The sequence below is a fragment of the Anomalospiza imberbis genome, chromosome 3 (genome assembly GCF_031753505.1).
Source record: "Anomalospiza imberbis isolate Cuckoo-Finch-1a 21T00152 chromosome 3, ASM3175350v1, whole genome shotgun sequence".
Lineage (NCBI taxonomy): Eukaryota > Metazoa > Chordata > Aves > Passeriformes > Viduidae > Anomalospiza > Anomalospiza imberbis.
The window spans coordinates 52,490,296-52,503,672 of NC_089683.1; the positions used below are offsets into that span (position 1 = coordinate 52,490,296).

The 13,377-nt window shown below is 38.4% G+C and overlaps 1 protein-coding gene across 3 annotated transcripts in view; it reads left to right on the plus strand.

Moving 5' to 3' along the window:
• NKAIN2 (sodium/potassium transporting ATPase interacting 2) overlaps positions 1-12,423 on the plus strand; it is a 517,712-nt gene extending 505,289 nt beyond the window's left edge. For 2 of the 3 annotated variants that reach the window (XR_010997234.1, XR_010997235.1), the window contains 3 exons: positions 4,057-4,138; positions 7,979-8,245; positions 9,320-12,423. Coding sequence is in view for 1 of the 3 variants with exons in the window: in XM_068184378.1 (XP_068040479.1) it covers positions 4,057-4,138; positions 9,320-9,329 (92 nt within the window). In the remaining 2 variants the exon portion in view is untranslated. The remainder of the gene's footprint in view (positions 1-4,056; positions 4,139-7,978; positions 8,246-9,319) is intronic. The other variant, XM_068184378.1, reaches the window with a different exon arrangement.
• The last annotated feature ends 954 nt before the right edge of the window (positions 12,424-13,377 follow it).

Sequence of the window (13,377 nt, forward strand, 5' to 3'; positions counted from 1 at the left end):
GAGTCTTCCCGCTGAGGAGGAAGGAACAGCAGAGAGATGTAATGAACTGACCACAACCCCCATTCCTCATTCCCTGATGTCACTGGGGTGGAGAAGGCAGAGAATCAGGAGTTAAGCCTGGGAAGAAGGTTTAATATTTGGCTCTATTTCTCATTATGCTGCTCTTCTTTGGTAATAATTCAAGGCTATCTTGCCTGTGATGGTAATTGCTGAGTGATCTCTCCCTGTCTTTGTCTGGAGCCATGAACCTTTTGTTATGTTTTCTCTTTCCTGTTCAGCTGAGGAGGGGAGCAACAGAGCAGCTTTGGTGGACAATGGATGTTCATCCAAGGTCAACCCACCACAAAAGGAATTGGATTATGTTTGTCTGTTAATGTGTGCTTTTACTAAAGTGAAACACAACATGAGCCTCTTGTAATAACAGTGACATGTAAGATGAATGTAAGATAGAAGAGTCAAAAAAAGTGTTTGATGTATGAGGCTAAGGATGGACACCTTGGTACTGATTCAGCTAATGAGCCTTGTTTTCTGCATCTGATGTTATGGCTGCCAGGAATATATCAGTTGTATGACATTTTAGTGACCTTTCAGGCACAGCCAGGATAAAATGCCTGCAGAAAGGGCAGCCTGCTGCATGCTTTAAGAAACTAGCTTAGAGTCCACAGGGAGCTTTTAGCACAGTCTGGACACCACAGGGTTTGCAGTGCTGAGAAGCAGCTGCCATGAAGAAACCTTGCTATAAACAATTTGATGAAATTCTTTTGTATTGGAGTTCACTTTCTATTACCTGCCTTCACCTACCTTGCAAAGCTTGTTGTTGCCTGTAAGAAGCCACTGTATGTCTCCAGTGAGGTCATGGTTGTACTCACTGCCCTGCCATCATTTGGTTACACACATGGGAACTTCTATAGTGAGCTGAGCACAGAAATGTCTCTACGACCTTGCTTTGTTTGTAACTTGGCAATCTGGCTTACTAACACTCTGTGCTTGCTCTGTACAGCAGGGCAAAGCCACAATGCATGAAGAGATATTCAGTACGCATCTTTCCCTCATGCTCACACAAAATAATTTTGCTCAAATAAATCTTTTTCTTAATACATTGGTTTAGCTTTCTAAAAACAGCCCTGAAGACAAGATTTTGCCCCACATCTGCGAAGCAGAGTGTCTATGCCTGCAGCCTACTAATAATGCTTCATAGGTTGCTTTAAAAAATATTCTAGGTAAGTATGGAAGAAATGCAAATCTGGACAAATGAGTACAAGCAATATCCCTAATGTGACATGCGTTGACAACAGTGAGGCACTTGATCCAACACAGGCATTTTCTGACTTTTGTTGTCAGGGATCAAGAGTAACAAAAAGAAAAGAAAATTGGGCAAGCAAACAATAAACCATACCTGCAGCAAACCATACATCCATCTTTTTTTTTCTGCAATCTCTGTATTTGAATGGGGGGAAGTGTTCCTCCCAGCCTAGAATTTCACTAAACAATATTCTTGATTTTCTGCCTGTAAATTTAGTATGTTCCCAAAGACATGATAACATTTTGATAAAGGTATTCTGATGGTTACAGACATTGATTAAGTGGAAAGCAACAAATAGCATTTGCTTTGATTTTAGCAAGATTTTGACATTATAAAAGGTTTGTAAGAAGTTCAGGAAAGTACTGTCCAGATGTAGTCAGCACAGGTGGGGAGCAGAAATGTTTAAAACTCCATTTGAAATGTAGTTATAAAGCAGATGGGACATTTCAGATGGGATCCCACTGGAACCTCAGCTAGGGAAATAATTATCTTCATTATTTTTATTAACAACAATGAGGAAGAAGAGAGAGCGTTTGTAAAAAATTTAAGATTAACTAGACTGGGAAGGGTACAAGCACTTGTGAATATAGGGTTAGAAGGCAAAATAATCTGGAGAAGTGGCTTGAAATCAAGGAGGTGAAATTCAGTACAGACAAGTGCAAAAGAACTCCTGTGGGGAAGAATCAATCATCTTCAAATAAAATACGGACTAGGCTAGGCTACAGTTAGTGTCAAAACAAAAATAAAGAGCTGATTATTAAGCATTTGTATGATGCTGTTGAAAAAAGAAATTTGAAACCAAACCCAAATGACACAAAACAAGAACAATAAAAACAAGAAAAAAAAATCCCAACCAAACATATAAAATCCTAAAACCTACTGAATTATTTCAGGTAATGAACAGAAGACTGTATGGCAGTTGTCCCAGTTAGTCCTGATTTGTGCACCCCACTGTAAGAAAAACATAAGTAAACTGAGGAAGGATCTTCAGGCTTCAAAATGTAGATGGTCTCAACATGAGGTGTGAGAAAAATTTCAAATAACTAGGTTTACTTAAGCCTGAAAACAATGGATAGCATGAAATACTTTTTTAAAAGGTTTTAAAACAGTTATAAGAGAAAAAAAAAAGGCTCATTTTTCTTCATATCCATGGGGAGAAAAGCCCAAAATATAGATAAGTAAATTTGCAGGAAATTACATTTAAATTAGACATTAGGAAATTAGGCACAGAGAAAAGCAACACAGAAAGGCTATAGAACCTCCTTCATTAGAGATGTCAGGGATTAATTTAGTAACATATCTTTCTGGGATAGGAATACACATTATGCTGCAACAGGGCACAGAATTGGCTAAATTATTTCTGCAGGGGCCATTCTTGCCAGCAAAGAATGACTTTATAACAGATTTAACATGTGTGCATTTTCAATGGAGACATACTGTAGCCAGCCAGTCCCAGTGTTTTGGTAGCTCTTTGCTTGCAGAGTGGTGAATGGAGGCGTACAAGAATTTGATTCTTTGGTAAATGTCTGGAATGGCTGAAACTGTATTGATAAGTGTGACTAAGTGTGGCACAAATTGAGGGGTACCTTAGTATGAAAACAACTTTATAAATGCAAGTCTTAAGGAGTCCAACCATTGTGGAAGTTCTCAAACCATATAAATTTACTTTTTTGTTGTTTGTGACTGTAACTGCATTTTAGATCTACAAGAAGTTGTTGTCTATCAAATAGCCTTGGTTTTTTCTTTTTTTTTTCTTTTTGCTTTTAATGTACACAGAATCAGCCTGTCAGTAGCAGTGACCAGACATGTGAAAAATGCACTTCCATACCTGAGCTCTTTGGCCCTTTTCTATCAAAGTAAAGTCCAATTCAGATCTGCAATGTAAGAGATAATATTTCAGGGATGAGAAATGCCCCCAGATAACCTAGCTGAGTCTCCTGGGACAAAGGAAGGAAAGGGCACCCTTTTACCTGTGCAAAGAAAGTGTTTTAGCAGAAATATAGGGGTCTTGGGCTCAGATGAGATTGAATTTTCCTGGAAATTGTTTAAAACAAACATAAGAAGGCCATCAGGAACTGGCAATTGTGTGAATTAATAAATAACTCCCACCCTACAACCTTCTTAACCTTCTCGCAGACCTTTAGCATCTTGAGAGAAATGCAGGTTTCCTTACATCCATGAAGTTTCATCTCTGAAGTTCAGATAAATTGTTCCAACTCTCTGTTCATGCATTTCAATCCAAATGTCAAAACAGGGAGTCAAGAAACTTCTGTCTCTCAGATGGAGTTGGATCAATGTACTCCCTCCTCTACATCCTCTACTGAGCCATGGTATGACAGCAAGCCAGACACAGTAATCACAGTCAGAAGCAATGCATTCATGCCAATAAATAACTGGTTTTCAGCATTTGTAATGTCTAAATTGCATGTTCTTTTGTTTTAGTGAGGTGGTCTACTTGAAAAAGAGGGATGTGTAGTTATTTCTGATGGAAAGATGGCTGTTATAAATCCTTTACTGTTTTTATGTGGTTTTAAAATTTAATTGATTTCAAAAGTAAGGGAAAAAAGGGGTACTTTGCCTTTCTTTACTTTTTTACTGTTTTTTTTTTTGTATCTTCCCAATTAGCTGGTGTAATGCTAATAGATTATTAGAGGACCTGTAAAAAATAATCTGTGTGCTAGGTGCTTCTTGAATGATAGTGCCTATCAGTTCTGAAAAGATGTTGCTAATGAAAGCAATTTCTCCCCTTTCAGTTGATTTCATAGGTGGATTTGACTCTTACGGCTATCAAGGCCCACAGAAGACATCTCATTTACAGCTACAGCCCATGTATATGTAAGTATTTAACTTCTAGGATATTCAGCAGAGTGGCAGCCTGATATTGAAGGATCATTAAGCTGAAAGATAGTGTGACTTAAAAATTCAGAATAGTCAGAAGCCTTTTTTGATGGACTAAATTTAAGTTACACTTAGGAACCAACATTACTCTTGTGTTGAATTATAATGATTCCTTGGGGCAGGAGATCATGTGTCACAGTTGTTCAAACAGCATCCAACTCTCACCTGATCTTTCCCTATTTTCATTCAAGCAGATGCCACTCAAAGACAGTGACAATTTGGTGCAGAAAAAACACTAATCATATATGACAAACCTTGGCTGTGACAAAAAAGTGGATTTTTATGAAGTTTTATCAAAAGTTCAGCAACTTGATAATTTAGCGGATGCATTTAGCATTTGTCATACCAGAGCATCTGTTTACCAAGGCACCTCTGTACCTCATTTCCAGTTTCCACATTTAAAAAAGCCAAAACAAATGTAATAACATATGGCTTTTAAAACTAGTTTGAATAGAAGACAGTATTTTACCTAACCATTGAGTGACCACTCCATATTAGAGTGCAGTCTGATATATTTGGGTATGAAATGGATAAACAAATCTCAGCTCATACCTGCAGCTGGAGTATATTCACACTAGAGCTGACGCAGAACCATAGACCAGCCCAGGAACAATCGTCTCCCAATATTTCTTGTACTAATGTCAACTGAAATGCAGAACAGTCCTGACTGCCCAGATAAATCTTACCTCACTGCTGCAGCCTTTGGAAATATTTTTTGTTTGCCATCAATTGCCCTACACACTAAAAGCACAGCACCACACAACTCATAAAGGGGCAACAGTTATGGTTTTTCCTTTGTTTCTCTTCTGAACATTTCTTTTGTGGTAAGGAACTAAGTTCAACAAACAGTAGCCATCCCAACACACAATTCCACTCACCTTTGAATGCATTTTCATTTCTTCTGATTAGTGGAATCAAATCTACTAATGGATTTGTGTATTTTTGCATTGAATCTTGTATTTACTCCTTTATCAGTGGTACAGTCTGTTCTGTGGTGGTGTTTGGAACTGGGACCTTCAGGAGCTTTGCTAGGAGCTTTTTAATAATCTCAAATTACAATAGTGCATATCTCCAATGTCGACTTAACTTCAGCTTCCCATCTGTCTGTGCTCAAGTAAATAATTTTCACCTGCACTTTTGGCACAGTGCTGCACATTTAGAAAATGTTATTTCCTTCATAGTATTATATGAGGCACATAGCTACTTAGAACAATTCTAATCCTATCTCTTTCTCAGTATACCTTACCTTGTCATCAACATATGGAGCCCTCTAGCTATTATCCCATTCTCTTTATGCTCTCGGTATTTCTTCCAGAACAGCAGATTGCATTTACTATGCATCTTCATACTGACTGTAAAGAAAGATAGACCTGTGAAAAAAAAAAAAAAAAAGAAAAAAAGAAAAAAACAAAAAAAAAAGAAGGCAATAGTTTCAAGCCTGCAGCTTAGATGAAGAGATAGATGATTAATCCATGTAAACTGTGTTCTCTTTTATTTCAATGCTGCATGCTCACTGGAGTATAGGTGATTTAGCTGTCTTAACCAAGAGACAGACATCAGAATGTGAGTGGACATTTTGTCCAATCAACCTGCAAAAGTATTGCCATGTCCCAGCCACAGTCAAATAAAGACACTTCATGTTTCCCTCTGACTGTATAGTGTTTGACAGGGTTCTCTAGGATTGCTGCAATCTGTCCTTAAGAAGCTTTTACAGCATTTAGTAATACCTTTTTTTATTTACAGCTGAGGCACACTAGTAACACATGCATATGTATTCACATTGCAGCTGCTCTGTAAACATAGGCAGTCCATTAGGTAGTAGAGTGACAAATTCGAATGTCAAGTTAATCAAGTCAAGGTTTGATCTGCTTGTAGCACTATTTACAGCAATATTATGTATTAGAAATCAAAACATGCTGATATTATAACAGCAGGCCATACTTGGTATTTTAAAGCTTTATTTATTGGGAGGAAAGATTTGGTTCCCTATAGAGTTTGTTCCCCAAATATCACCAATGTAAGCCTTTACAGTATTCAAGGAAAGAAAGAAAAAAAAACACAACCAAGGAGGAGAGGAGAGGAGAGGAGAGGAGAGGAGAGGAGAGGAGAGGAGAGGAGAGGAGAGGAGAGGAGAGGAGAGGAGAGGAGAGGAGAGGAGAGGAGAGGAGAGGAGAGGAGAGGAGAGGAGAGGAGAGGAGAGGAGAGGAGAGGAGAGGAGAGGAGAGGAGAGGAGAGGAGAGGAGAGGAGAGGAGAGGAGAGGAGAGGAGAGGAGAGGAGAGGAGAGGAGAGGAGAGGAGAGGAGAGGAGAGACCTTCTGCTTTACACAATCCCTTGCCATGCTCTCACCACTTTCCAAGCCGTAATCATGTCCATCCTGGATACAGCTATACCTATATATGTCCATATATCTGTAGTCATATAATCATTTCTATAACTTTATCAGTTGCTACAAAATGCCTTTGGATTCATAGGCAACAGAAGATATATTAAGCATCATCCCATCTAATTCCTGCAGAAGGTCAAGAAAATACAGAGATCACTTTTTGTTACCACTGCATCCTGTCCTATTCAGACTCGCACTGGGCACATCTCATACGGAGCTCTGGATTTATTAGAGAAATTGAACAGGAGACAGGTGCCTTTAAATCATCTGATTGCTAACTATATGCAGAGGCACAACAGCAGTTTCTTCTCTGTGCTGTGGTGTGCTGGGCATGCTGCAAAATGGAAGGAGAGCACATGCCTCCTCTTTGCAGAGCTCACCAAAACAATATCAGCTTCTAATGGCTGTTCAGATTCTTTCAAAATACAAATTTCAACATGTAGTTCAGTAATACAGAACAGACAAGCCCCTATGTATTTGCCAGATTGGTTCATATACAGAACTAGTACAAATCTTAAAGACATACAGAATTTTATTTTAGGTCTCAGTCATTATCCACATACTGCTTGCTGACGTGAATTGATTTAGTGGATTGCAATGACAGAAGTCCATCAACAGAAATTTATTTCTTTGGAAGTCAGACAGTTTTTCATCCAAGTTATTGAAATCAATTTTAACTCCTTTATACATTCACTATTTGACTATTCCTCTGAAGGAATGCTGGGTTTACTCATTGCTAACTGTTAAAACATACTGTTTTGTAACCAGTTTCTTCCTGTGTGCTAAATTTAGGACTTCATTTTGTTAATGTGGAGGTTATATTGAACCTACACCAACTTCCATGTGCAAATTATATTGATTTATTCAGGCTTCTCATATTTACATTTCTATTGTGTCAGGACTATTTAATCTAAAGATTTATTACTTTTCATTTTCAATTTTCATCAATCAAGCTCTACTTCTAAGAATGCTATTCTAATTCAGTTTAAACACACATAGTCACTTTGTGTGGTGTTTCAGCAGTTATGCAAAACTACTTTAAATGAACAGGATATCTAAGGAAAAGCAAAACCTTGGTTTCTGAAAAAGAAATATCTTTAGGTAGTTAATTGAGTGACTATCTCTGGCTACTGTTACCTTTAATAGTCTAGAACTACTAGATTCAGGCTCACATTGAAGTTTTTTTCTCTATGTTTTAGGCTTTAAATTCCAATCACAGTTTTCCTTATCCCCTCTTCCAAGTTAATATTTAACTTAAATCAGTTTACTTTTTAAAGTGAAAAATATATGCAATTTAAAACTATGTTTTAAATAAAACACTGATGTTTTGGGGAAGAATTCTTATGGTGACATTTCTCTACCTGTTATAAATGGGATTTTTTTATTATTTAAGTGCCAACAGTGTGCTCTATGCTGTACAAGCCAAGAAGCCTAGACAGTCCCTTCAAAACGAATACGCTTTTTGAACAGAACGGGACAGAACCGATGCTCATGTACCTCCTTGCAGTGTGGCCACAGCTGATGTACTCAAAAGCAGCTTCCTGGCATTCTGTGCCGGAGATGCCAGTGCTCATTTCCAGACCATGGGAGAAGGATACAATAAGATGGCGGAAATCAATTGTCAAGACAAAATTCTCCTCTTGGGAGATGACGGAGGAAGGTGACTAAACACTCCCTGACACTGATTCTGCTGCACATGAAAAAAAACAGTTGTAGTTGTGGAACAAGACTGCACTGCATGATCACTGCTCTAAAAACAGTAGGAAGGAGGGAGGGGAGAGAGATCTTTCTTTATGTTCTTCACACTGAACTTGTTTGTTCGAGAAAAGAAGAAGTGAAGCAAAAAAACCCATGCATGTCTGATGTTGATGCCTAATGCACTGGAGAAATTGCTCAAAAGCAGTGCAGCCCTGAAGTGAAGCATTCTTTCCTCCTATTGTGAAGCCTAAGAATATTTGTAGTATCTGCACTCCCATGCACACACACACACACATAGGCATTTGTCCAGATAATTGCACATACTGAAAGTGCTACCTACTTCACCATTCACTTAAAGTATAAATGAAACACAAAAAAAAAGACACTAAAACTAGCACCTTGAGTAACCACCATGACACTTTGCAAGTTCATGCGGTACAAATCTTCTGTGTGATTATCTCCTCATGTTTTGAGATTCAGACACATTTAAATAACCTACCACCTAAGTTTTCGCTATCAGCAAACAACATCTTGTCCATTTTAGACTGAAAGCTTTAGTTACAAAACATGGGTTTGGGACAACACTGTTAAGGTGGCCAGGCTATGGCACTTGCACAGGGTCTCTGCTTTGTGAGTGAGCCATGGGCAGCTTTCCCCTGCACCTGCAATCCAGCCCTTCTGTCCTCATACTATGTCACTTCTTGGCTTTACAATGACAGCTATGTATCTGATGGATTATATAAATCAGGTCATATTCCAGTTGACCCATGGACATACAGTTAAGATTATAATTAGATATAACTCCTGCCTAAGATTGTTTAGAAAAACTGTGCTGACTTCTCTGACAATGTTCCAGAGAGAGTCAGGCAGTTACTTGAGTAAACACTTTGTCTTTCTGTCCTCTTCATCCCATGTGTATCTGAACTGTTACTGGTTTGTGGATTACACTTGCTTGCAAAAGGGCACCAGAGCAGCAGGGCAGGGATCAGAAAAGCATATGTTGGATTATAAGTGTTGTTCTTTCTCTTTCTTCTAGGTCGAAGTAAATATGGGGACTGCTCAAGGTGGGCTGGAGGACCTGTTCAAAAATCTCTTTCAGGATGGCCTCCTGGTTCTTCAAAGAGAAAAGAAATCCAATTTTTGTGCTAAAAATAATGTATAACAGCTGATTGAACAGTGAGACAGAAAACAACAGAGACCTTCAGCCTCTCTTTCTAACAGATACTAAAGGAGATGCCCCAGACTCCCTCCTTGAACCTCCTGCCTCTCAGCACCAGAGGGACACAGCAGAGGCATTGGTGGCACCTTTTGTCCCTTTCTTTCCCTGGCCACCGCCAGCATGGCCCATCTGGATTAAGACATGAACTCAGCCTAGTCAGTGCTGTGGGAGCCTCCTCCACACTGCGGGCCATGTTGAGTCTCCTCAGTCAACACAACTCTGAAATACCAGGATGACCTTGCAGCAGAAGTCAATAGACAGCGCATTGTTTGCCCTGAAGGCTGTACAGTTCATACTTGCCTTAACCCAACTGCGTTGCACATTAGAGAAACTACGTGCAAGCTTTCTGAAGTTAACATGCTGCTGTTAATTCTGAACGATTTCTAAGTCAGTGGTTTTCTTCTGTTTGGTTTTGCTTTGTTTTCATGTCAGGGAATAAGGCTCTGTTGCTCCATGGCTCCAGAGCAACCAAGTAGAAAACTGCCAGCTGTCTGATAAGTGCTTTACTTTTGGGGCTCCACAGTGGTCAAGAAGCAGTTTATAATGATTAAAAAGAAAAATAAAGAAAGAAATAAATGAGACCTTTTGGGGGTCAGGGTGGGGAAAGGGGTAACAGAAACTAATAATTGAACCTACTGGACATAAGCAGCAGAAACAGTGCTTCTTAATCCCGCTGGTTTTATTTATCGCAGTGTAGGTGCTTTTATAGCTATCTCTAAACATCTTTTACTAACTACAGAGACATCTGCAGATTTCTATGAACAAAGGCCAACTGAATATGTACTAGCTATGTTTACTCTTTTATATCTGATTTTGACTAAAAACTCTCTGAAAGTGAGCTTTTTTTTTTTTAATTGCACCATAAGGGATCCACATATTTTATTTCTCAATTTTGGTTGGAGAGGGCAGGGAGGGACTAGTTGAGTTGAAGAAATACTGAAGACCTTTTGTGGTATATTTGGGGGATCTGTTGTGTGTTAGAACGTGTATTTTATCTTCCTGTATTATTGTGGCTGAAAAAACTCTCTGTGCTGTTACGTAGTTGGCAACAAGATGCCTTTGGGAATTTTGCTAGTAGGTCAATGTGTATATGAAATACTCTGAACTCCTAGGAACATATGTTTTATTCTACATCTGATCTGTATTTTCAAGAACGTAGATGGCTTTCACTAGGAAGACCCAATATTTTGCTCAGGTTTTTCAGAAACTTGGATTGTCATTGTTTCTTTGCTCAGACCTTGCATAGACAAACGCACGCACCTACCACACCTGAGGTGACCACGTAGCTTTTCAGGGCAAGAGGGAAGGTCAGCTCTTGGAAATGTCCGAGGCACCCCTGGGCAGCTCCCTTTTCCCTGCTGGCCAAACCCTTGCTCCAGAGGCCTTTGTGCTCACACCACTCACCCATCCCTGTACAAGCCAGTGCCCTTTGCTGTGTCTGCATGGATGTACAGTGTCACAAGCAGCAGCTCTGGACAATGACAGAGGAAAAGGCATTCACCTGTGAAAACAAGATACAGGACATGGTCAGGAACTATACCTACATTGATTCAGTGAGATTTATATAGATATAGATAGATATATATATATGTAAGTGTGTGAAGGTGTGTGTATGTCTATGTATATAAAATACACAGGACTAACTATTTTTGGGGGCTGCATCACCCAGGAAGATTCTGATGCAGTGGACCAAGGGTTCCCGTCTCAGATACTGCTGGGAATTTCATGCAGGAAACATGAATGTCCCCTAGGCCTGATCCTGTGAAGCATTCATTGCTGATTTGGATCTCAATTTTAAATTTTCATACTTGAGTACCTGAAAATATGAGTTCCTACTGGATAGAGATGCTTTTCACCCCCTGGAAACCCCATGCAACTTCAAAGTGACAGGCTGAAATTTCCCATAACTTGCAAAACTAAAAAAGTTTCTACTTTTATGTAGTATTAAATATAGCAGATGTATAGCATTAAACACAATGAAGAGGTTTCAATGGGATGAAAATGTCATAACAGGTTATTTTATCTTTCCCTGTATACCAGTTAATCAAAATGATATTTCTATAAAAATCATTTTTTAACATGAAAAGAAACCAGTTTAGGCACCTAAGCAGCAATCCAATTTTCAGAAGATAATTTTTCATACCTTTCAGTGATTTCCCATGGAACAGTGGCTACTGGTAGTTAGCAATTTTAGAAGTCAGACAATTTAATGAAGTGTCTACACGTAGCTTATAGGCCTGATTTTAAATTAGAAATTTTTGGCCTTAATTTCTCTGTGTCTTAGTCTTCCCATCCATAATACGGGAATAATATGTGCCTCACAGGTTTTTTGTGAGGCCTGAATTGTTAATGTTTGTAAAATGCTTAGGAAATAGGAAGCACATCTAATTACTATGGATTGCAATATAAATGTGTATTCATATAATACATATAGAGTAGATACACACACTCACATACACACAGTGTGTGTATATATATATATATGTATATATATATATACACACACACATACATACCTATATGAAGTTGGTATTCATAACCCTGCTTAAGTTGCAGTTAGAGCAGCACCACCATTAAAAAACTTAGGACTGTTGACTACTCAACTAAATGATTAATGGACAGATCTCTTCTGGAAGCAGTTTAGAGCACAGTAATGTGAGAATATCTGGATGGCATTTTTGATTTGTACAGCTGTATCCTCCTCAAAATCCAGTAAAGAATGTTATTTTTCTAGGCTGGGCTTTTGTTATAAACTAAAATATTCAAAAGGCAAGAGATACAATCCAAATGTGTTTTTTTTTTCCTTTTCTTTTTGGCATTTGTTAATTCTGAATGTATTTTTAACAAAAGTGATTTTTTTGACTTACTAGTGTAATTTGCATTTAAAAAAAATAAATGGAAAAATATAGGTTTCCAAGCTATTCATGGCCCCCTGCTGCTATTCAGAACTTACAGGAAACTCAGAATTACTCTTCCCAGCTGAGCAACAATGCAGGATAAAGAATCCTATTACATTTACATGATGACAATCCCGATCTGTGCAGTGCATGGATGTGACAGCACTGAATAGAAATTGCCAGGTCATGACACCATTTTAACGCTGTCATATGTACCAGGTATTTTCATTATCACTGACACTAAAAGGTTTCTTTTACAAGGCTGACTGCAACAGACTCTTTACTTAGAAAACAGGGCTCGTTTTGCCCACTCATCAGGAATTTTAAGCCCATGATAGTTATAGAGTTGCCACCAGTGTTAAGTATTGCAAAAATAATACTTGTTAAGAAGGAGCTATGTAACATGGATATTTCCTCTGAATTTGTATTCTTTTATATGCTATTTATTGTCCCTACACAAAAATGATAGAATCCTGTCTTAGGCAAAATGTTTATAGAGCTCACATATATTGACAGCTTGCCTGAGGTCATTTAATAAAGGTGGAGCAGAATGATATATATTTTGAGATACTCGGTCATGCTCTCTTAGGATGACTCCTTAGAAAGAGAGTTCTTTCGTTAGGATTTTTCAGGTCTTCATAATATTGCAAGTGATACTTTTCAGTCAGATATGGAGAAGTGGTTTGTGCTCCACTTGCTTAATCTAAGTACTGTTTATAATACTCCACTGCTGCACAGCATTTTGACAAAGTCTGGCACAGTTAGGTATTGATTGCTGGATGTCTCCAGATAGGAATGGCCATTAACTCAGTGTCTGAAGCCTTTCATCACTTGCATGCTCACCTTCCATTTGAGCAAATTGATAGTAGCCAAAGCAAAACTGCACACTCCGTGAATCACTTCACCTTGTAATATTTTCATTTCCAGTCCTCTGTTTTATTTTTAAATGCAAACACTAAGAGGAGGAGGACTTTTCTC